Source organism: Microcebus murinus, chromosome 25 (genome assembly GCF_040939455.1).
Source record: "Microcebus murinus isolate Inina chromosome 25, M.murinus_Inina_mat1.0, whole genome shotgun sequence".
Taxonomy (NCBI): domain Eukaryota; kingdom Metazoa; phylum Chordata; class Mammalia; order Primates; family Cheirogaleidae; genus Microcebus; species Microcebus murinus.
The window spans coordinates 12,556,572-12,578,108 of NC_134128.1; the positions used below are offsets into that span (position 1 = coordinate 12,556,572).

The following is a 21,537-nucleotide window of genomic DNA, read 5'->3' on the forward strand; positions in this document are numbered from 1 at the left end:
AAGGAACACTTACACACTGTTGGTGGGACTGTAAATTAGTTCAACCTCTGTGGAAAATAGTGTGAAGATTCCTCAAAGAACTAAAAATAGACCTTTGCCATTCAATCCAACAGTCTCACTGTTGGGTATTTACCCAAAAGAAAAAAGACTTTTCATCAAAAAGACACCTGCACTTGAATGTTTATTCCAGCACAATTCACAATTGCAAAGATGTGGAATCAACCCAAGGGCCCATCAGTGCATGAGTGCATTAATAAAATGTGGTATATGTACATCCTGGAGTACTATTCAGCCATAAAAAATTTGAATTAATACCGTTTGCAACAATCTGAATGGAATTAGACACCATTCTCCTTGATGAAGTAGCTCAAGAGTGGAAAAACAAACACCACATGCACTCACTATTAAATTGAAACTAACGGATAAGCACACAGGGCACAGAGGGAATGAGAACTCAGTGGAAATCAACCAGGGTGGGGGAGGGAATAAGGGAGAAAAGAAGGGGGAAAAAACCTACCTAATGATACTATGAACCCTGGATGACAGGAGCACCATTAGCTGGGACTGAAGCATTACAGAAGCGATCCATGTTACCTAAAACATGTGTAACCCCTTATTAGTTTGAAATTAAAAAAAAAAGGAATTTTAATTGGAGACAGCCATTTTAAGACTTGTCCACTAGAGGTCACTGTTGAGATACGTATTTCCCCCCCAGGTCTTGAGAAACCAACTTTGTGTTGTTGGAGGAAAATTTTTGCAGGCATTTCAGCTGTATACCACAGGGCATGTTACATAGTGCAGTTTTACCACATTTAAGATAGTTTCTTATAGAAGGAGGTCTGTTATTTTTTTTTTCCTGCAATTAAAATATTCAAGTTCGCATATCATTTTTTAGTCTTTATTATGGCTACTTTCTTACATTAGAAACATTTTTTTTCTTTCAATATCTTTAACTTGGAAGACCTACACTGCTTTCTGTAGTATTTTGTATTGGGCATATGTGAGAATTTTTTTTTTTTTTTTTTTTTTGCCTGTGGAAGAAGGTTTAAAATATTTATATGTAACCAAATTTTAATTCAGAAATAACTGAAAATCAGGAAAATAGGCACTTTGTGCATATTTATAGTGATTCTTTTATCATCAAATACCATTGTGTAGGGAAAATAGCTTGCATTATGAAATGAATTATATTCTGCATCAGAGATAAAACAATCTCTGCACATTAAATTTTTAACATGAAGCTTTTCTTAAATTTTTCAAATAATGGTATTCCCACAGCAGCAGCCATACACAAATATTGCAAGAACCTTAGATAGGATGATAGTATTTTTTTATTTTGTGACCCATGCATGTTGAAGATAAAGTACTCACCATTTTGTATAAGAAACACAAAGGACGTCTTTTTGCTCTCTGCAGAAATTGAGCCATCAGCCATCTATGTAAACCTTTCATAAGTGTGGTCTCTAAATGTAATTATTTAGTTTTATACTTAGAACTTTTAACTGCCATGTAAAACCTTTTCCTGAGGTATTGGCAGTTTTGTCTGCAGTTTCAGGTCTCAGCTGTGACCATATCCCCTCTGTTAATGCATCGGAAATAGCTAGAAAGGTAGTAAACCTAAGTTTTATGGAAAAATGTGGGGTTTTTTTTACAAACTGTTTCCTATTAGTTACAGCTTATATATGAATTTGGAATTATAGCAAACAAGGCGATGCTATTTTCTTAGTCATTTCAGTAATTTTGTAATAAATTGAAACCCTTCTCTACAGACATAATAGATTGTTGGGATGAAGGAGAAAAATTAACTATCCCCATTCATAAGAATGACCTTCACCACTCTTCCCAGACCTTGCTGTTCCCAGGTCTCTACTTATTCTCTCTTTCATAGATTATTTGTCATGCTTTATGCAAAAGTTCTTGTGCATGGCTTGTATGAAATTAAACTATGAGGGGCGAATATGCAAAATAAATCGTCTGTGTGTCATGAATTTATCTTGTGACAATATCAAAACAACTTGCTGTTTGCATTTTAACAGAGTCTAAATGTATTTATAATACAGAGGCTTTGATCAATAGCTTATTTTTTTAATTAGTGCACATTTATCAGTTTGCTTCTGTGCCATCATTGAAAGATTAGAGTTGAAAAATATATACATAGTATTTTTGAGTCTGACAGCTGTTAGCTAAACAATATCTGCTGGTACCTGTGGTTAGGTTACCATGAAAAATTGCTAGCAGTTAGAAGTGTGTTATTTTTGGCTTTAGTAAGTGAGCTCATGAGATCATCCCACAAAAGTCTGTTGGCCCCCCGGGGTCCAGAACCAGCCCAGCCTAAGGTGAAGTTGGAGAAGCTTCTTTTTGGTGGTGGTCTCAATGTCAGATAGTAGACTGTGGCTGGCCTTGCATTCTCTCTGTTGCCAGCTCTGCCAACCAAAATGTACCTGCTCTAGAATCCCTTTGCTTGGGGTCTCGCTCTGTGCTAAGAGGAAGCTAGCTAGCATGCAGTGTATTAATTCTTCCGCAATATATTTTTAAATGGAATGACCTCAATCGTGAGAACTTGAGAATGGTGACAGGCTGTGGAGAGAATAAGGTTGGAGGGACGTGAGCTTGTCACTTTCCAAATCGTCACTAGCCCATTTGGAGGGCTGATCTTGAAAAGGGTTTCTTTTGCTTTTTAAGACTAGAACACCTGCCAAGCAGAATTGATTTCATAGCAGAATATTACATAGAGATTTTTAGTTGACTATCCTAAATAATGTGGGGTGTGTGTGTGTGTGTGTGTGTGTACACGTGTGAGTGTGAGTGCAGGAGGGTAGTAGAGTGGATATCCTAAGAGGTGCAATATTTGGGTGGATACCTTCTTTGAGAGCATTTCTTCTTAACTTTGTCAAACTTACTGATCTTTTTAAAGAACAGAGTGAGAGCGGTGACCATGCTCAGTAGAGAAATGCACATAATGGTGATGATTTCAGTGGGCTCGTGGATCCTGGTGAGCTCATCCGTGAATTCTGGAGAGATCCATGTGCCTCAAATGTGGGAACATGGATAGCACTAGTGTGTTTGCACCGTGGATGTCCTGATGCTACTTCTTAAAGGGGTTGTTTCTTGGAAATCTGTCTAAAGCTTTAAAAAGATGATTCTTAATGCCACGTGGAGCTCATTCCTGATGGCTTTTAAAAAGGTTCATAAGCGCCACCTTATTTGTTTGCTTAAATTTACATTTTGTTAAATAAGAATGTCCCATCTTGTAGCCCTCAGTCTTGAATGGAATTTGCATATAAACACACAGGTACATTTTAACACCAATAAAAGCCTTGAGAATGCCTTTGCTGTTGACATTTTTCTTTCTCTTCCTCAATCAGCCTAATAGGACAAAACCACTCAGATATAATTGACCGCCAGTTAGCAAAATCATTGACTTCATTTTCTGCTGTTTTCAATCTGAACCCTCTTGGTCTAATTTTTTTGCTGTTCCTTTGGTTTTGTTTCCCTGCCTATATATTCTTTGTTCCAGTCCCCTGCTTTTATTATTATTATTTTTTAATCTGAAATTTCTGTCCCTCTCTCCAAATTTTGCCCATCCTTTGAAAAGCTTAGATGAACACTCATCTCTCTCCATGAAGCCCTCTTGTCCCTCTAGCTGACCCAGCACTGTGTGGAAAATAAAATATAGGACACCCCACCATCGATTAGACCATGAAGGACCACACGCCTCATACAGAAAAACTTTAGCAGGAAATGAAAGAGAGAAAAGACTAACATTTATCAAACCTCTACCTATCAGTTGGAGGAAACAGGTGCAAAGCAGTTAAGTGACTACAGTGAGCAGGTGGCTGCACTTGCCACGTCCCCTGCTGTCTCTACAAATGACCTAAGTGTGCAGGCGAAATGGTCCAGTTCGGTAAATCTAGGAGCTCCATGGAGGAGGCATTTCCATGGCTCGAGATCCTTACTCGTCCCAGTAGAAGAACAGGCAGGGGCAGTTCCTGAGGTTAAAGCGCATAGTGATTTTAGTTAGACGGGGGTTAGGGGGTTATCAAAGCTCCCACGTGGATTTGGTGGCTGTTTCCAGCCCTGGATGCCTTCCCTCCCCTTCTTTCCCTTCCCTTGCAGTAATTCTGTTCCTCATTGTCTAAACCTGGCGTCCTCAAACTACGGCCTGTGGGCCACATGCGGGCTGGCCTAGCACATTTATCCAGCCCTCAGGTGTTTTTGCCACCGCTGCCTGTCCTGCTTAGCAGCCGACTCGTCCCGGGCTCCCAGTGCGCACTCTCCAACCGTCTGAGGGACAGTGAACTGGCCCCCTGTTTAAAAAGTTTGAGGACCCCTGGTCTAAACAGACGGTCGGGTAGGAAGAGAAGCTACCCAATGTAGCCTCTTGCTGAAATGATTCTTACTGTGAAAGGAGACAGAGTATTGGCAAAGCATGTTCTGTGTGAGAGAGAGAGAGAGAATTTGACTTGTTTACTGTCTCCTCTTAATAATTGAGAATGTTAATAATTGAATGTAGATATATTAATATATTTGTTAATATATCTAATGTTAATATATCTTAATGTTAATAATTGAGTGTAGATATATTAATATATTTGCATATTATGTATTATACATAATAAATAGAGACACACACCCATATAAAAGAGCCTAGATAGCTCCTCGTGTAACACTGAGCTTGCTTTCTCCATTAATTGATTGACATTTCTTCTGTGTTCTTCTTTTCCTTTTGCTCTTCTCCGTGTTCCAGAACTTCCCTGGGCATTTTTCCTGCAGGAGCCTCTGTCCTTTTCTTACCCTTCTCTGTAAGTCACTTCCTCTCCAGGCCACCAGATGCCATTTCTTTGCCCCCCAGTGCTGCTAGTCTCCCACCCAGATCCCAGATTCAGTCAATCTCTTTATTGATGTTTCGCTCTAGTAGCACAGCAGGACTGCAGTGTGACTTAGAAGGGGCATTCCTGCAGGAATCCAGAGCCTGGGAGTTCTCCCGAAGATTGTGTGCACAACTGCTTGGTTCTCTCTGCGAAGTCAATACGAGATTCCGGCATTGACTAGTTTTTGTATCCTCAGAGGAGCAGAAATCCACGCTTGTCAGCTTTTTAGGAGATTTGTTTGGTTATGCATACACGCCTTTTATAGCTCAAGGACATATATTTTTGCATGTTTGACTTGATAGTATAAAGCCTACCTTATTACTTGCTTGTACCTTTTTTCTCTAATTTTTGGGTAATTGATTATTCTTGTTGCTGCTGAACGAGTAGGACTATTGTTTTGCAATAAGTCAGGGGTATTTTTGGTTACTAAAATTACTGAAGCTGCAGGATCCTAAGGAAGCCCATGGTAGGATACAATAAGTATGTACTCTGGGGCAGGAGTGCTCAGCAAATGCTTGTGGACTAACCAAAGGTAGCATCACCATTGTTATTTATAAAGCTAATAATATTGGGGGGGGGTGTTGGCCTTTCTTGGGGTGGATGCTAAGATATTTTGCCATTTTATTTTTGCATGGAAGAACACATAGAACCTTTCAAATGAGGATTTTCTTCACTGTTTCATAAACTTTATGTTTTTAAATAACCTATAATGACTGTAATTCACATTTTAATAGCTGGTATGGGGGAAATCTCATAAAATCCCTGAAACCAGTTATCATTAGTGTACTCTTGAACTTCAAACTCTTACAGTAATATGTAATTAGTTCATTATCCACCTTGTGTTTTTGGCTGGAAAACAAAGGGTAATTAATCACTATAACTACAAATGACCTTTTTTTGCATATAAAATTCTGAAGAGTGTAATTATTTGTGTGCAAGAGTGTAAAGATTGTTCTTTATGTATAATCATTAAGATGGCATTGAGGGCTGAGATTCCCAATTTACTGAAAGAATTGGCATGTGTGTAATTAGTCTAGACATCACCTCTGCGGTGTGAATAAACGAGTGTTTTCTAGCTAGCATAGCTGTAGATTTAAAAGGCCGTGTTTCCACTTTGACTAGGAATGCCCCACGTGACATTTCATCTACTTTTTGCAAATTTAGCTTCTTCCGACCTTGCCTGATTCAGGCTAAAGAGGGCCAGGTAGTGTCCAATATCATATTCATCAACTCCTGGGACAAAGAAATGTTTGCTTTCACTATTTGTCTCTTAAGTATTTCCCCGCCATACATATAAAATGAATAGTCTCACTCATTTTCATGTATTCTCATGTTTTCAGTCATCTTTCTTTTCTCTTCTCTTCTCTCCTCTCCTCTCCTCCCCTCCCCTCCCCTCCCCTCCCCTCCCCTCCCCTCCCCTCCCCTCCCCTCCCCTCCCCTCCCCTCCCTTCCCTTCCCTTCCCTTCCCTTCCCTTCCCTTCCCTTCCCTTCTCTTCTCTTCTCTTTTTTTTTTTTTGACAGAGTCTCGCTTTGTTGCCCAGGCTAGAGTGAGTGCCGTGGCGTCAGCCTAGCTCACAGCAACCTCAAACTCCTGGGCTCGAGTGATCCTTCTGCCTCAGCCTCCCGAGTAGCTGGGACTACAGGCATGTGCCACCATGCCCGGCTAATTTTTTTATATATATATCAGTTGGCCAATTAATTTCTTTCTATTTATAGTAGAGACGGGGTCTCGCTCTTGCTCAGGCTGGTTTTGAACTCCTGACCTTGAGCAATCCGCCCGCCTCGGCCTCCCAAGAGCTAGGATTACAGGCGTGAGCCACAGCGCCCGGCCTTCTTTTCTTTTCTTTTCTTTTCTTTTCTTTTCTTTTCTTTTCTTTTCTTTTCTTTTCTTTTCTTTTCTTTTCTTTTCTTTTCTTTTCTTTTTCTTTTCTTTTTCTTTTCCCTCCCTTCCTTCCTTCCTTCCTTCCCTTCCTTCCTTCCTTCCCTTCCTTCCTTCCTTCCTTCCTTCCTTCCTTCCTTCCTTCCTTCCTTCCTTCCTTCCTTCCTTCCTTCCTTCCTTCCTTCCTTCCTTCTTTCCTTTCCTTTCCTTCTTTCCTTCATTTCTTTCCTTTGTTTCCTTTCTTTCCTTCTTTCTTTCTTGACAGAGTCTCACTTTGTTGCCCAGGCTAGAGTGCCATGGCGTCAGCCTAGCTCACAGCAACCTCAAACTCCTGGCCTCAAGCAATCCTCCTGCCTCAGCCTCCTGAGTAGCTGAGACTACAGGCATGTGCCACCATGCCCGGCTAATTTTTTGTATATATATTTTTAGTTGGTCAATTAATTTCTTTGTATTTTTTAGTAGAGATGGGGTCTCGCTCAGGCTGGTTTCGAACTCCTGACCTCGAGCAATCCGAGCAATCCGCCTAACTCGGCCTCCCAGAGTGCTAGGATTACTGCGCCCGGCCGTGTTTTCAGTCATTTTTCTTACAACTTTGTTGCAGTAGTGTAATGTACTACGTTTTACCTAAATAACAAGCTAATTTTAATATCATCCTCTACCATCCTTTATCCCTCTCTGCTTAAAAAAAGAAAAAAATACAGAAAAGCAATAGAAGTGTGTGGCATTGTAAAAATATAATCAGGCATTTTCATCTGTTATGGCAACAGACAAAAATCCTATTTTTAATATATAAACATGTCAGGTTGTTGGCAGCGGTGCTGTTGGGTTTATTTTGCCATAACTCATCCTGTATGGTGTCTTTGGGGACTGCTTGGCCTGAGGGTCGGTCGGTGGCCTTTTTGGGTCACTGGACGTAGGCACGAGACAGTCACGTGGCACCTGCTGCAGCGGGACAGCGTGTGCACCGCTGTGCCGTCTGCTGTCCTAGCCCTGGCCCTGCCGGTTGGCTCCCAGGAAGCGCCAGCTCTGAGCCTCCCTCTTCCTGCCCTTGCATGGAGTCACAGTCCGTCACCATCTTGCCATCAAGGAGGCCACGGCCGAATCATTCATTCGCCTTTTGCAAAGAGGCTGGGTCTTCTCGCCTTCATGCCTGGCGTGGCCCAGCTAGAACAGCCTTCGTGCATGTGCAAAAGCAGTCGGGCGGAGAGCCACCGTCACCACGCGGAGGTTTGGTGGAGATGGTGGGTGTGGAGGGGTCACCTCCGGGTTCCGTGCCTGTGCTGGTGACGGGAACCTCCCCGTGTCCCCAGCAGCGTCTGGCTTCCCGGCAGCCGTGGGCATGTGTCGGCACGGTGCACGGTCTCTCGCTGCCCTTTGGAGCTGAGGGGACCCGGCTGGCGGTGCTGGCCATATGGCTCTAAAGACCAGCGTGCGACCCCCGGACCCCCCCGTGGGCAGCTCCCGGGCAGAGCTGCCGTCCGTCTGTTTCGTGCGGTGCCTGCTGTTCCCGGAGCCTGTCCCCCTCACAGTTTTGTTTCTTCGCCTCGGGGACCACGAGATGCTTTTGCTCACAAAGCCCGCAGATCAGCCGCACCCGTGCCTCAGGTCCACGCCATCGCCGCCACCCGGCAGCCTGCAGTCAGGCCTCGGTGGTTCGAAGGCCGGCAGTGTAGCAGGTGACAGCTCTCTGCCCGTGTGACCACACCTGGTCATGATGATTGCTGCCGAGTGACTTAATTCTACAGACTGGGGAATTCAGGGCTTTCCTTGCCTCCAATGATGTCCATCATCCTAATAATGATTTCACCTTAAAACCTACGTGGAGACGCAGAAGTGACTAGAAAGGGTCTGCTGGTAGCACCCGGGTTGGGCATATTAGCTCCCTAGAGTGTCGCACTTAGTTTGCTCTTCCCAGCTCCCCGGGTTCAGTGAGGAGTCTTAATTTGAATAAGATGGATCATTATACTCTTACTGGCATTATTATATAGGGTGAGAGACATATATGTATTTTTTTTTTTTTTACAGTCTCTCTCTGTCACCCCCAGCTGCAATGCGGTGGCATCATCATAGCTCCCTGCAACTTCAGACTCCTGGGCTCAAGCAATCCCCCTGAGTAGCTGGGACTACAGGCACGTGCCAGCCTGCCCGGCTAATTTTTTTTTCTTTTTTTTTTTTTTAGTAGAGATGAGATCTCACTCTTGCTCAGGCTGGTCTCGAACTCCTGAAGCAATCCTTCAGCCTCTGCCTCCCAGAGTGCTGGGATTACAGGCATGAGCCACCGCAACCGGCCTGGATCATTGATCTTGGCGTCAGCAATGGATTAAAAGTTTACTGAACCGAACTGTGGTTCCTAGACCAGCAACATCAGCATCCCCTGGGAGCTTGTTGGAAATATAGATTCTCTGGCCCCTCCCCGGACCTGCTGAGTCAGTAACTCTGGGGTACCCCTTCCACCAGGGTGTTAACAAATCCTCCAGTAATTCTGATGTACTCTGTGGTTTAAGACCCTCTGCCCTAGAGCAGGGCTATCCAACAGAACTTTCCGCAATGATAAAAACAGTTTATATCCATGAAATGTGGCCAGTGTGACCAAACAATGGAATTATTAAGTTTGTGTAAATTTTGATTAGGTTTAAATTCAAGTAACTACATACACCTAGTCACCACCCATCAGACAGCCCAGCCCCAGAGCACGCCCTGCTGTTTACTGTTCTGTGGCTAAACTCCTAAAATGCCTTAAGTTGTAGGTTGTGGAATTATTAATTTCATGGCATAGAACAAAATCCTCCAAGAACGAAAGTCCAGTTGCTGTAACAAATAGTTTCTTTTGATTCTTCTGGAGGGGAGGCAGTGTGCGGGTGGCCAGCGAGTCGAGGGAAGCCTATTCCTGATTTTTCTGAGTGTGCTTCAGCTCTGCCCTGCCTGGTGGCTCACTCCTGTTGGGAATAGAACCGATGGTGACGGACACACGTCCCCATAGGAGGAGGAAAGCCATTGCTCGCAGTCAGCTGTGTCCAAGGTTCCTTGCCGTCGGAACTGTGGTTTATCCAGCCTGTCCAGGAGGTGGAGGTGCCTCTCGCCTGTGGGAGCTTTTTAAAGAGATATTAATGAGCCCTTCTGCCACTTCGGACTTCTCGTGGAACCTTCCAGAAACTGTGCTTCGGGGGAGCGAGGGTGATGAATTGCTGAGTCTGGGCCAGAACACCAGATAGACAAAACTCTAGAATTACATTCAGGTTCTTCAATTTAGTAGGATTTAAAAGAACAGAGGGCTATGCAGGCCCTTTTAAAAAAAAATTTTCTTTAATTTCAGAATATTGTGGGGGTACAAACATTTTGGTTACATAATTTGCTTTTGTGCAGTTTGAGTTGAAGTTCTAAGTGTGCCCATCTGCTGCTTCCCCTTCCTGCCTGTGTGATTCAAGATTTACTTCGATATGTGCACATAAGTGTTGATTCATTAGTTCCAAGTTAGTAGTGAGTACATGTAGTGTTTGTTTTTCCATTCCTGGGACACTTCATTTAGAGGGATGGTCTCCAGTTCCATCCACGTTGTTACAAAAGGTATCAGTTCACCACTTTTTTTTTTATGGCTGAATAGTACTCCTTGGTAAACGTATTACCACATTTTATTAACCCACTCATGTATTGATGGGCACCTGGGTTGTGTCCACATCTTTGCGATTGTGAATTGTGCTGCTATAAACATTTGAGTGCAGGTGTCTTTTTTACATAATATTCTTTTTACTTTGGGTAAATAACCAGTAGGGACTGCTGGATCAAGTGGCAGTTCTACTTTGAGTTCTTTGAGGTGTCTGCATACTACTTTCTATAGAGGTTGTACTGATTTGCAGTCCTTGTTAGTCCGAACTGTGACAACTGGAGTCCAGACTCTGGGGGGACAGGGCCACATCTTTGTCACCTTTTCCAAAACACCAGCAGAATCTCTGCGCTGGGAGCCTCCCTTGTGGTCACGTGATCCTGCAGCTACAGCCAAGAGTGACGTTTAGGGGCCAGGGAGCACTTGAGAGTAGTTAGAGACTGTTCCCCCAGATCTAGCAACTGGAATCTCCAAATTAAAGCAGCTACCATTGGCTGAGCAGAAAATGATATTAAATTCTCTGTCAGAAGCAAAGTTCTACATGACCGAGCTTCCTAATTGACGGCCCCATTTGTTGAATTATTTAAATCCATATCATTGATTTTCATAATCCATCTCCTCTTAGGATCATAGGATGTTAAAACGAAGTGGAAGAGAACCTAGAAATGGTCGTAATCCAGCCTTCTCATTTTACACTGGAGGAAACGGAGGCCCAGAGAGGTTGTGAGTTGAGTAAGGGCACACACAGCAGTGTAGGGCTGAGCCTGGAGGAGCCTAAGCCAGGCTGGTAGTGACCGGACAGGCCAGGGCTCCTGTGGGCTCAGCTCCTTGTAATCTCTGAACAGGTTTGCACAGCTGGAGTCATCGGTCAGAAGCTGGGCAGATTCATGGGAAAGGAGCATTGCAAAGGCACAATAAGAAACACATCGATGCTCACTATTTAGTTATATTAAAAAATGCTTCTTGTTCATGTGTCATGAAGACATCTGGAAAATTCCAGTAGATTGTTTAGCCTGGGAAATATTGCAGCTGCTTTTCAGAATGGTTAAAATTGTTCATGCCATGTATGTGTATGATTCAGTTGTTGCACAACTCATATTGTTAACTGGTTATTTTTTATTTTTTTGGACAGTTTTGTTGGGATTAGTTTTTGCAAGCACTAGGCTTGTTTCAATTTATTGACTTTGATCCTCTTTGTTTTGTAACTTACTTTCTTTAAATAGCACACCTTTCCTACTTTATCCCCCAAATATCCGAATGTTTGGTGCTAGAAGTATGGTGCTGTGCACATAATAAATACTCTCTGAATATACTGGTTGAAAGACTGAATGCTATCCCATCTGAACAGATCTGAATGTTAATTTCTTTTGATTTTTACTGTGACCAGGGGGTGAAAAAAATCTGTATTTTAAGGAGAATATTAGCTATGTAGCTTTTTTTCCCTCCCCTCCAGCTTGAATGGAGTCTTAAGCAAAAAATTCACATGCATACCAGAAGGCTGGGAGAGGTTTCGTAAATTGAATATGGGGTTATTGTTTGTGTCCACAAAACAAAGCCCTAAATCACATTTAGCATAATTTGTGGCTTTAAATTGGACTGATTTAGCAAGGAGAGTGAAATAATCTCTCATCCTGTCAAGCGGGCGATACCTTTAGACCAGCATTTAATTGCATTGGCGGAGTAACTTTGGGAAGGGGGCAGTAATTCTGGCTGCATTATTCTTGGTTTGTGGCTAAATTGAGATCATCATTTTCTCCTGGTCTCGGTAACTTTCTTTATTGCTCTTCAGACTAATCAGATGAAGGCTTAATGGTAGCTGGAGGGTGGGCAGGGAAAGGGTGAGGTCTCCGGGTTGTAGCACTTCGCACACTTTATGATCTGGGGAGGGAACAGGGACAGATGACGCCCAGCAGCTCAGAAGGCACAGGCTGGTGATTTTCTTGGTGGTCATTTACACAAAGCGAGTATCATTCATTTGCACGCTATTCACCGTGCACTTAAAAATGTGCGACCTTGTGTGGGTTAGGGTTCATGTGCATTCATGTTGGCATCCCAGAGTGCAGGTTAATTCCCAGCTGCCTGGATCATCCCATGAAAATCTGTCCTCTTATCTCCCGCCACTCCAGGAGCTAATCCAAGGCCCAGTCTTCGGACCACTGCCCTCTGCCCATGCGTCCTAGTCCAGAATGATCCATCGTTTTTAAAACCCCTTCTTCCAGTGAAGAAGCATTTCTGTTACCTTTTACCAAGGCTTTCCTCTAAAAGAAGTCAGGTCAGCGATGCCTTGGGCATCTCGCAGAGCTGACAGTGATGACTCAGAAATATCATGGACAGTGTGCCTGTCCTCTTGACTTTTGGTCCCCTGGATGTTGTCTGCTGGAGTTCTCAGAATGGATTTCTCCTTAAATGTTACACGTACCTTTGTAGCGGTTCTAAGCACAGGTGCGCCTGGTTCTGACTGCAGGCAGGTTTTCCCAGCCTTCTGGGGCGCCCTGGAGGAGGTGGCACGTGGGATGGGAAGAAACCTCACTGTTGCCTGAGATGTCACATTTTTTTGTGCTGGCCTCAAGGCCTGTGTCATTGTTCTTAGTTGCCCAGATAGTCTCGGTATTAGAGTTGACACAAACCGTGGACAAGCAGATGTTTGTAGAAAGATTGAATAGCAAATGGGATAGATGAATTGCAAACTACTGAAAGTCTTTCTGCTACCAGTTTAGAGTTTACACTTTGGAGATAAAGATGCCTTTGGCTTTTAACTTGCTGGTGTATACTGTAGGGAAGGAGGAACCTTTTCGGGTACCCAGTGGTTTATTTTCCCCTTTAATCTGCATACTAGTATTCATAGCGTGCTACTGGGTTGCCTTTTTGTATTTCTACATAACAGTGTATTGATCGCTTGCTAATCTGATATAACCTTTGTGTATGGGTGTGTGTACTTGTATTGATCGGAGTGTATTTCTCCAGGGGCCAAAATGAGAAACTAGGTAGGTTGCGTATTTTCGTCATTTAAGGTTGAGCTTAAATTGTTGTGACTTAATGCAGTGTTAAGAGGACAGCTCTTCAGATACTGGATTAAACCAGCTTGAATGTACTGTCACTCAGGAGGGGAATTGGAGCTGTCTTCCTTCTGGTGGAGATACAAGAAAACCAAAAGGAAGAAAACAGTTGCACTAATATTAGATATCATATGACAACTATAAGTCTATATGCTTTATAATATTTGCTTTTACAGGCTGTTTATGATACAGAAGTTCCCTTTTGCCCTTTTTTTTTTTTTTTTTTTTTACTTCTTTCCTCCTCTTTGTCCATTTGAAACAAACTATGCCAAACACTTACCTAATTGTCCCAGAAGAAGCATTTCTGCTTCTACTCTGCAGTTACTTACTATGGAAAACCTGCAAAACATAAGCAAAGCGAATAAGTAATGCGAGTTAGATGATCATCTTGGATTTATAGCTCTCTTTTCTTTGAAGGACAGACCAAATGTGTTGTTGGCATTCCTTGCTAAGAGAGAGGTTCTTGGATTCACTGTCAGCATTTTTGTTTCCCTAGCGGTGCCACCAAACATAGCAGAACTGAAGAATCTGGAAGTGCTCAACTTTTTTAATAACCAGATCGAGGAGCTACCCACACAGATCAGCAGCCTTCAAAAACTCAAACACCTGAACCTCGGGTGAGTCTTGATGGGGGCGGAAGGAGAAGACAGTGGAAGGGTTGGGGGGGCGTGGGGTGTGGTCAACGAGAGAAGGAATCTATTTATGTTATTGCACGGGAGAGGTAGATTTCTAATTTCTTTTTATGTTTTAGGTTTTTTAAAAAGTTTTATTGTTTTAATATAGCCCTTTCAATGGCCTCCATTAGTGCATATCTATCTGAGAGCTAATTGAGAAGCTAATTGTTGGCGCAGTAAGGGAGTTTTTATCACTGTATTTTACTTCCCGTAAAATTTTATTTCAGTTAATGTTGACCAAGCAAGGGACTTATTTGCACGGCATTAACTGTTCAAACAAGTTGTAACGCAGTTGCTGCTTCTCTCTGTTATTAAATAGAAAAAGTTTGCAAAACACCTTCCTTCCACGAAGGGGAGGCTATATTCCCTAACACTGCTTCCATAATTCTTGGAGTTCTTCTGTGTAGTTGAGAGTTTATAATCCTGTGTCTTATGCAAAGGTGAAGAGAAGAGTTTCGAATGAGCTGAGGTTGCAAAACCAGGGGGCAGTGAATAATATTAATAATAATATCTTGTCCTTGTATGTCGCTTTGTTAGTTTTAAAAGTCTTTGTGCTGGCATGGGGCCCTCTCAACATTTGTGAGGCAGGAAGGACAGGCTTTAGTGCTTTAATTTCATAGAGAGGAAGCCAGGCCTCTTCCAAGGGGTTAAGTGACTTGCTCCTGAGGTTAGTGGCCAAGCTGAGGAGGGAACGCGTTGTTCTGGGTCCATATGTCCTCTGTCAGACCCCAACCGGAACGTTGGCTTCTGAATTCCATCTTCATTGCCATAGCTGTTCGAAAAAACTGCCCACTCGTGTGTCATTCTCTGTGTGAAGTAATATATTCATTAAATTGTAGCCGCTGAATGTTCTAGTTAAGTTAGTGATTTACGTCGAGTTGCAATAGAAGCTGCCCAGGTATTTATCAACTTAATAGGAAGCAATCATGGAAAAAAAATCTCATTCATGAAGTGATTTTTTTTTTTTTTTTTTTTAGTTTGTTCCTTTCATGAGGAGTTTAGTCAGACAGTCTTCTACTGAAGTTCAGTCTGACTAAGAGACCATCTTTGTGATATCCATCCATGAGCCTTCTCTTTTTTCTAACGTCTGAGGAAAGAGGAATTTAAAGGAGGGAGAAACGTCACTTTAGATGAGATGATTTTTTTTTCCTCCCCACAGATTTGTAGACTGTTTACCCATCTGGCAAAGCAGAAAAGAAGGGATTCTGCATTTAGATCTTGGTTTTGAAGCTTATTAAGTCCTACTGTTTAATTTGTATGTAAGCAAGAAGTTAAACTAGATATATAGGTATGTATGTCTTAATGTTAATTTGTTAATTTATTAAATGAATGATATACATACATTTATTTATGAATGTGTGTATTTCACTAGGAGCAGTTCCTAGGCCATACTAGTGTGACCTATTACCGTCATCATCGTTTTATTTATTTATTTTTTTAAATTTATTTCTGTGTCAGGAACCTTGCTGGTATTGGGGATCGAAGGCATAAGTCACAGTCCCTGGCCTTCAGATAGGGAGGGGGCCGGCTGTGAGTGAGCAGGAACAGTCTAGCTGGGTCACTGAGACTGGCCATTGGAGGTTGTAGACCTGTAGTGGGCACAGCGACACAAGAATCACCTGCGTCTACAGGTGAGGTTCTCAGGAGGGCACCCGCAGGGTGTGTATGTAGCCATTGAGCCAAGACTCAGTGCATGAGAAAGAATTTCTCAGACTTAGAAATCCAAGAAAGGCATCTCAGGTTGAATGAATGGCAAATGCTCAGAGCTCTGCCTTTTCCTGGAATTGTCAGTTTTTTGGCCTTTTTGAGTGTAAAGTGCAGGACAAGGAGCAGTAAGGTAAGCAGCAAGGCTAGACAGAGAATCGTGAATGTCTGCTGTTCTTTTAACAAGGACTTACCGAATTCCCAACTCTAAGTATTGACCATCCAGCCCTAAGGGAATTTGAGTCACAGTTGGGGAAACCAGCTATTAAACAAATAAATGTTTATAAAAATGGCAGGGTGTCAGAATTGCGAATGAAAGGCCACATGGGCTAAATAAAGGCGCTCCAATTTTGTCCTACTGGGCACTGAGGAATTTGCACACCAAAGCAGTGGGCAGGAGATAAGGTCGGATTTTCGTATGAAAGATCAGTGTGGAGAAGAGGATGGAGGGAGGAGGTCGTCTGGAGGTCAGGAGACCAGTAGGAATGTGGTTTCATGTTCCAAGTGAACTAGGACAGTGACGGTTGCGGCTAGGGAGGGATTTCATCTGAAAAAATATATGGGAGGTAAAACTGACCAGACGGTAACTGATGGGATGGGGTAATACGTTGATTTCTGTGTCAGGTGGCTGAAATGGAAATAGAGTTGGAGATAGGTTTGGTAAGACGATAATGAACCCAGGTTTTGTTCAGTTTGGTCTCAGACACCTTAGGACAAAGTCGTAAACATTTCTTTCTCATTGGATGCATCTTAGCTGTCTTCTTGTCCTCTTTGGAGCTGTTTGCATTTTTGGCTCTTGGTGTTTTACTGATTGTGTAAAGCTTTCTGTATTTAATTACGTAGCTACACAGACAGGGTTGTCAAAAGTTTGGATAAGATTCCTAGTTCTTTGGGAAAGGAATGAAGATGGTTGTCATTAAAAGGTACTTCTGTCCTCAAATAGCGTAAAGAATTATACATGCACAGTGAAGGCCAGTTTGAGGAAAGTTATAGCAAGGACTCCTTAGAATAAGCAGCCAGGATAACAACGTATACACAGGAGACCATAAAGCAGAGATGTTAGGCTGCCCGTATGCATGATCCAAAAGGCAAACCCAACCAGAATTTGCTTTTAAAGTTTCATGTAGTATTTGCTGTTTATTCCAATGGTTGCAAGACCCGAAAGAATTTTAGGCCACCTGAATAAATAAAGGAGAGAGCATAATTATTAATAGGTTCTTAATTCCTTAAAAATGGTTTATTTTATAGAGTTATTTTCCAAAAAAAAAAAAAAAGTAAAGCCATATGGATTCCCGTGTTGGTAATTATTTCTAGGGTAGTTCCACTGTGGGAGTACCATGTCCAGCTATTCGGGTGTAACTTTTTTGGCCTAGTTTGTTGCTAAAGTGAATCTCATGAACACAAAGAAGTTTTCATTAAGTACCATGTTGAGTATTTATGGATTCAGATTTTTTTTTTTTTTTGCACTAAGTGTGTGAGCAAGTCACTGTAGAGGTGAGAAAAATTAGTACCTTTAGCCAGGAAGGTTTCATTGAAGCAGGAGTACCTGCAGAGGACAAAATGCTCTAAAAGGGAATGCTCTATTAGAGCCAGCCTTCGTCTGTGGCTTTTGCAGAAGAGAAGGAACAAAGATGCTGAAAAGCCTTAAACTATCGAGTTTGATGAATTTCTCCATCGTATGCAGGCACTTGCCCATTTGCAACACGCATTTGAAAAGTCTGCACGTGGACACAAAAGAATGTATAGCTTTTGGCAGAGCTGGGCGCTACGATCTGAGATTAAGCTAGCATGGCACAAGTAGAAAACCCACACTCCATAGTTCAGACCACCCCAGAATGGCCTTCTCCTAAGTAAGCTTGCCTGCCTGGGGTGGACTCAAAATTTCTCTCAAACCGTTGGAAAAATACTTGTAGCTCTAGCTGTCGCTTGCTGAGAGCCACCTGTGAAACGTGGATGGCATTAGGTGCTTTATCTATTTCATGACTCATCCTCTCGGTAATCCTGTCCCGAAGGTGTTATTGGCCTCTCTTTGCAGGTGAGGAAATTGGGTCTGAGAAAATCCAAGGAACTTGGCCAAGGTCACCCAGCTGGCTGGGCGGAGCTGGATTTGTCACCTCGCTGTCGCTCGATTCTTCCGTTGCCTCACTGTGACCTCTCCCCGAGACCTTGAGTGCTTGTGCTCTCAGAGGGGAGTCTGGGGACACAAGTGTGACACACAGGTGGACATGCGGAGGGATGGAGATGGGTATTAAGTAGCCCCGGCTGTGCGGGGCCAGCGTTTCCCATCCTTCGTCCTGCAGAAAGATGCTCATCTGGCTCCCCACGCCCGAGGGCTGGTGTCTGGAGAGACAGCTGGTCATTCCATGCCTCCTGCCCTGCTTTGTGGCTGGGCTGGTGCTTGCAGTTCTTCTGGACCTTACAAAGCATCTGTTTAAGTGAGGGCTCCCTTTCTACCTGCCAGGTTGCTGGGCCTCCTACTGTCACTAGTGTCAGCTACACGAGAGGCTCTGTGTGTTCTTCACACGTTGTGGGTGTTGGTTTATCACTCAGGGGAAGAAAGAACTTGCAGTTGAGTAGCTTCTTGCCACTAGGAAGTGGAGAGGCTCCATGCTTGCTCTAGGCTGGAGATTGGATGGCTGGGTGGGAGCTGTCCCTTAAATGAGAGGCCCCTTCCCTCCGAGGCTGTCTGACCATGGATCCCCTGTACCTGCTGTTGCCAAAGTGTATTTCTGTATCTGGAAAGAAAAAAACTTTCAAGTATCAGCAGTCTTCAAAGCTGGGTAACTGAAAGCAGTATTTAAAGACAAGCAGTTAATCTATGCTTCTCTGCCTTTCTTACAATCTCTGAATTTCTTTCAATTTACTCAGAATCCTTGCATTGGAGTCCAAGGGTTAGGAGTGGCTTTGGCCTCCCTGAGGGACAAGGTACTCTGAATCACCTGTCATCTTCATCAGTCCAGGTCCTTCACCTCTCTTAGCTGTTTTCTCCTCTCAACATAGAAATAATTATAAGCTCTGTCTTGCCTGTAGTACAATGAACACGTGTAATAAATACTTGGCATAAATGTCCTTCACACCTTGTGGATTCATAGAACATATGAATAGTCACTGTTATCATTGCAGTAAATAGTCAAGGCGGTCATTTTGCTGAGTGTATAGTCTGTCTGGGGCTTCTTCTACCCCAGATATAGAAATCTACTTTTCTCTCGTGGCTTCCCCTCTGCTGACAGCTATTTCTTGGGAGGCCTGCGTGGTAGGGGTGGACAAGATTGTGCCTGTTAGGAGAAGGATCGATGCCTAGAATGATTTTTAGCATCACGGTCCCTTCTGCCTTTCAATATCTGTCCACTTTTATTAAATTTTTGTAATTGGCTTTTAAGTATGCTCAGAGGGAGCTGCATTAAGAAAAATGAGGGGCTTGAAGAAAAGGAGAAAAGATAGTAATGGAGAAAAATTTTCCTTTGACTTCATTGGAAGCACACACACATGCACACACATGTACACACATGTACACACATGCACAGACATGCACACACATGTACGCACATGTGCACAGACATGCACACGCATGTACAATGCACACACACACATGTGCACTCATGTAGTTGACCCCTGAGCAATGTCGGGTGAGGGGCGCTGATCCCCACCCAGGGCACTCGAGAATCTACATAAAACTTTTGACTCCCCTAAAACTTAATTACTAATAGCCTACTGTTGATTGGAAGCCCTACCAATAGCATAATAGTCGATTTACACATATCGTGTATGTTATATGTATTCTATACTGTATTTTTATGATAAAGTAAGCTAGAGAATAGAAAATGATATCAATAAAAACCATAAGGAAGAGAAAATATATTTACTGTTCTGGAATTGGAAGGGAGTCCACTTACAGGTCTTCATTTCCACCATCTTCGTGTTGAGTAGGCCGAGGAGGAGGAGGGTTGGTCTTGCTGTCTCGGGTGGCAGAGCTGGAAGAAAATCCACACATAAGGGGACGTGCACAGTTCAAGCCGTGTCGTTCAAGGGTCAGCTGCATAACTTCTTAAATTTTTCAATTGTGGTAAAATATACATAACAAAATTTATCGTCTTAGCCATTTTGTAGTATGCAATTCAGTGGTGTTAAGCATACTCACATTGTTGTGCAGCCAATCTCCAGAATGTTGTCATTTTGCAAACCTGAAATTTTACACCCTTTAAGTAACTTCCCATTTTCCCTCCCCCCAGTCCCTGGGAGCCACCATTCTAATTGAAGATAATTCTGAATGATAGTAATTATGGAACAAAAAAAGTGATTTCCCCCCCACACACACATTAAAAGGAATAAATGAGGCCAGGTGCATTGGGTCACGCCTGTTGTAATCCTGGCACTCTGGGAGGCCAAGGTGGGAGGATCACTTGAGGTCAGGTGTTCGAGACCAGCCTGAGCAAGAGTTGAGATCCTGTCTTTATTAAAAAAAGAAAAAAAATAGCTGGGCAACTAAAAAAAATTTCCAAGCATGATGGAATGCACCTATATAGTCCCAGCTACTCAGGAGGCTGAGGCAGGAGGATTGCTTGAGCCCAGGAGTTGGAGGTTGCTGTGAGCTAGGCTGATGCCACAGCACTCTAGCCCAGGCAACAGACCAAGACTCTGTTTCCAAGAATAAAGAATAAATGAAATAAAGTAAAGCAAAAGTATGAAGACTACAGAGCATAGTGTGCACATTTTGAGATATTGCTACGTTCATGAGAAAGTATTTCTCTACAAGGACAGATATTCTGTGGTGGTTTAAGTTTCTATGTAAAACAGTGATTGAACTTCACCATTGGAGAAAATGACAACTAAGAAATTTTCACGTTTTGTGAACATACAGGTTCTCTGACCGAAATCATTAAGGCTGAATAAGACAAATGCCACCTGCTCTCACTTAAATGTAGTATGTGAAAAAGTCGAACTTATAGGAACATAGAGTAGAATGGTGGTTAGGAGAGGTATTGGGAAGATATTGGTCAAAGGACACAGTTATCTTAGGACAAGTTCAAGAGCTCCATTGCACATCATGGTGACTACAGGAAATAATATATAGTATACTCAAGCATTGCTACCAGAGTAGCTTTCTAGTATTATCACCACAAAAAGCAAAAAAAAAAAAAAAATGGTATGTGAGGTAAGACGTATATTAAAATAGCTTGCTTAAAGCCATTCCACGACGTATTAGACATATATCAGAAGATCATGTTGTACAGCATAAATATATACAGTGTTCACATGTCAATTAAAATACCTGAATGAATAAAAGCTTTAAAAATTAAAAATAATAAAATGACGCTGGAATCATGGTACTCTTTGATGCTTTCAGCCTGCGAATCGGGTGATGTCAGTGTTGTGTATCAACGTGGGGTTTTCATGTCACCACTTTGATGTCCCCCCAATGACAGCATGAACAGGCTGAACACCCTGCCCCGAGGATTCGGATCCCTGCCCGCTCTGGAGGTTCTCGACTTGACCTACAACAACTTGAGTGAAAATTCTCTTCCCGGGAACTTCTTCTACCTTAGTAAGAAACTTTTAATTCTATAAATCTCCTGACCGTGGTACTTGGCGTTCTAAGAGTGAAATTTATTTGCCAGGGCCCGCACTCCAAGAGAAATTATTGGACATATATATTTTTTTCTCCCACAGATTTCCCTTTTGAATATTTCTTCATAGCTCAGCAGTTTGTATATTTGATATATAGTTATGTGACACCGTTGGACTCAGGTAGACT

At 42.7% G+C, this 21,537-nt stretch overlaps 1 protein-coding gene across 1 annotated transcript in view; it reads left to right on the forward strand.

Annotated features, from left to right (window-relative positions):
• Positions 1–21,537, forward strand: part of RSU1 (Ras suppressor protein 1) — a 178,910-nt gene that overhangs the window by 27,717 nt on the left and 129,656 nt on the right. The window contains exons 4-5 of the mRNA XM_012753773.3: positions 13,904–14,024; positions 21,209–21,327. Of these exons, the coding sequence (XP_012609227.1) occupies positions 13,904–14,024; positions 21,209–21,327 (240 nt within the window). The remainder of the gene's footprint in view (positions 1–13,903; positions 14,025–21,208; positions 21,328–21,537) is intronic.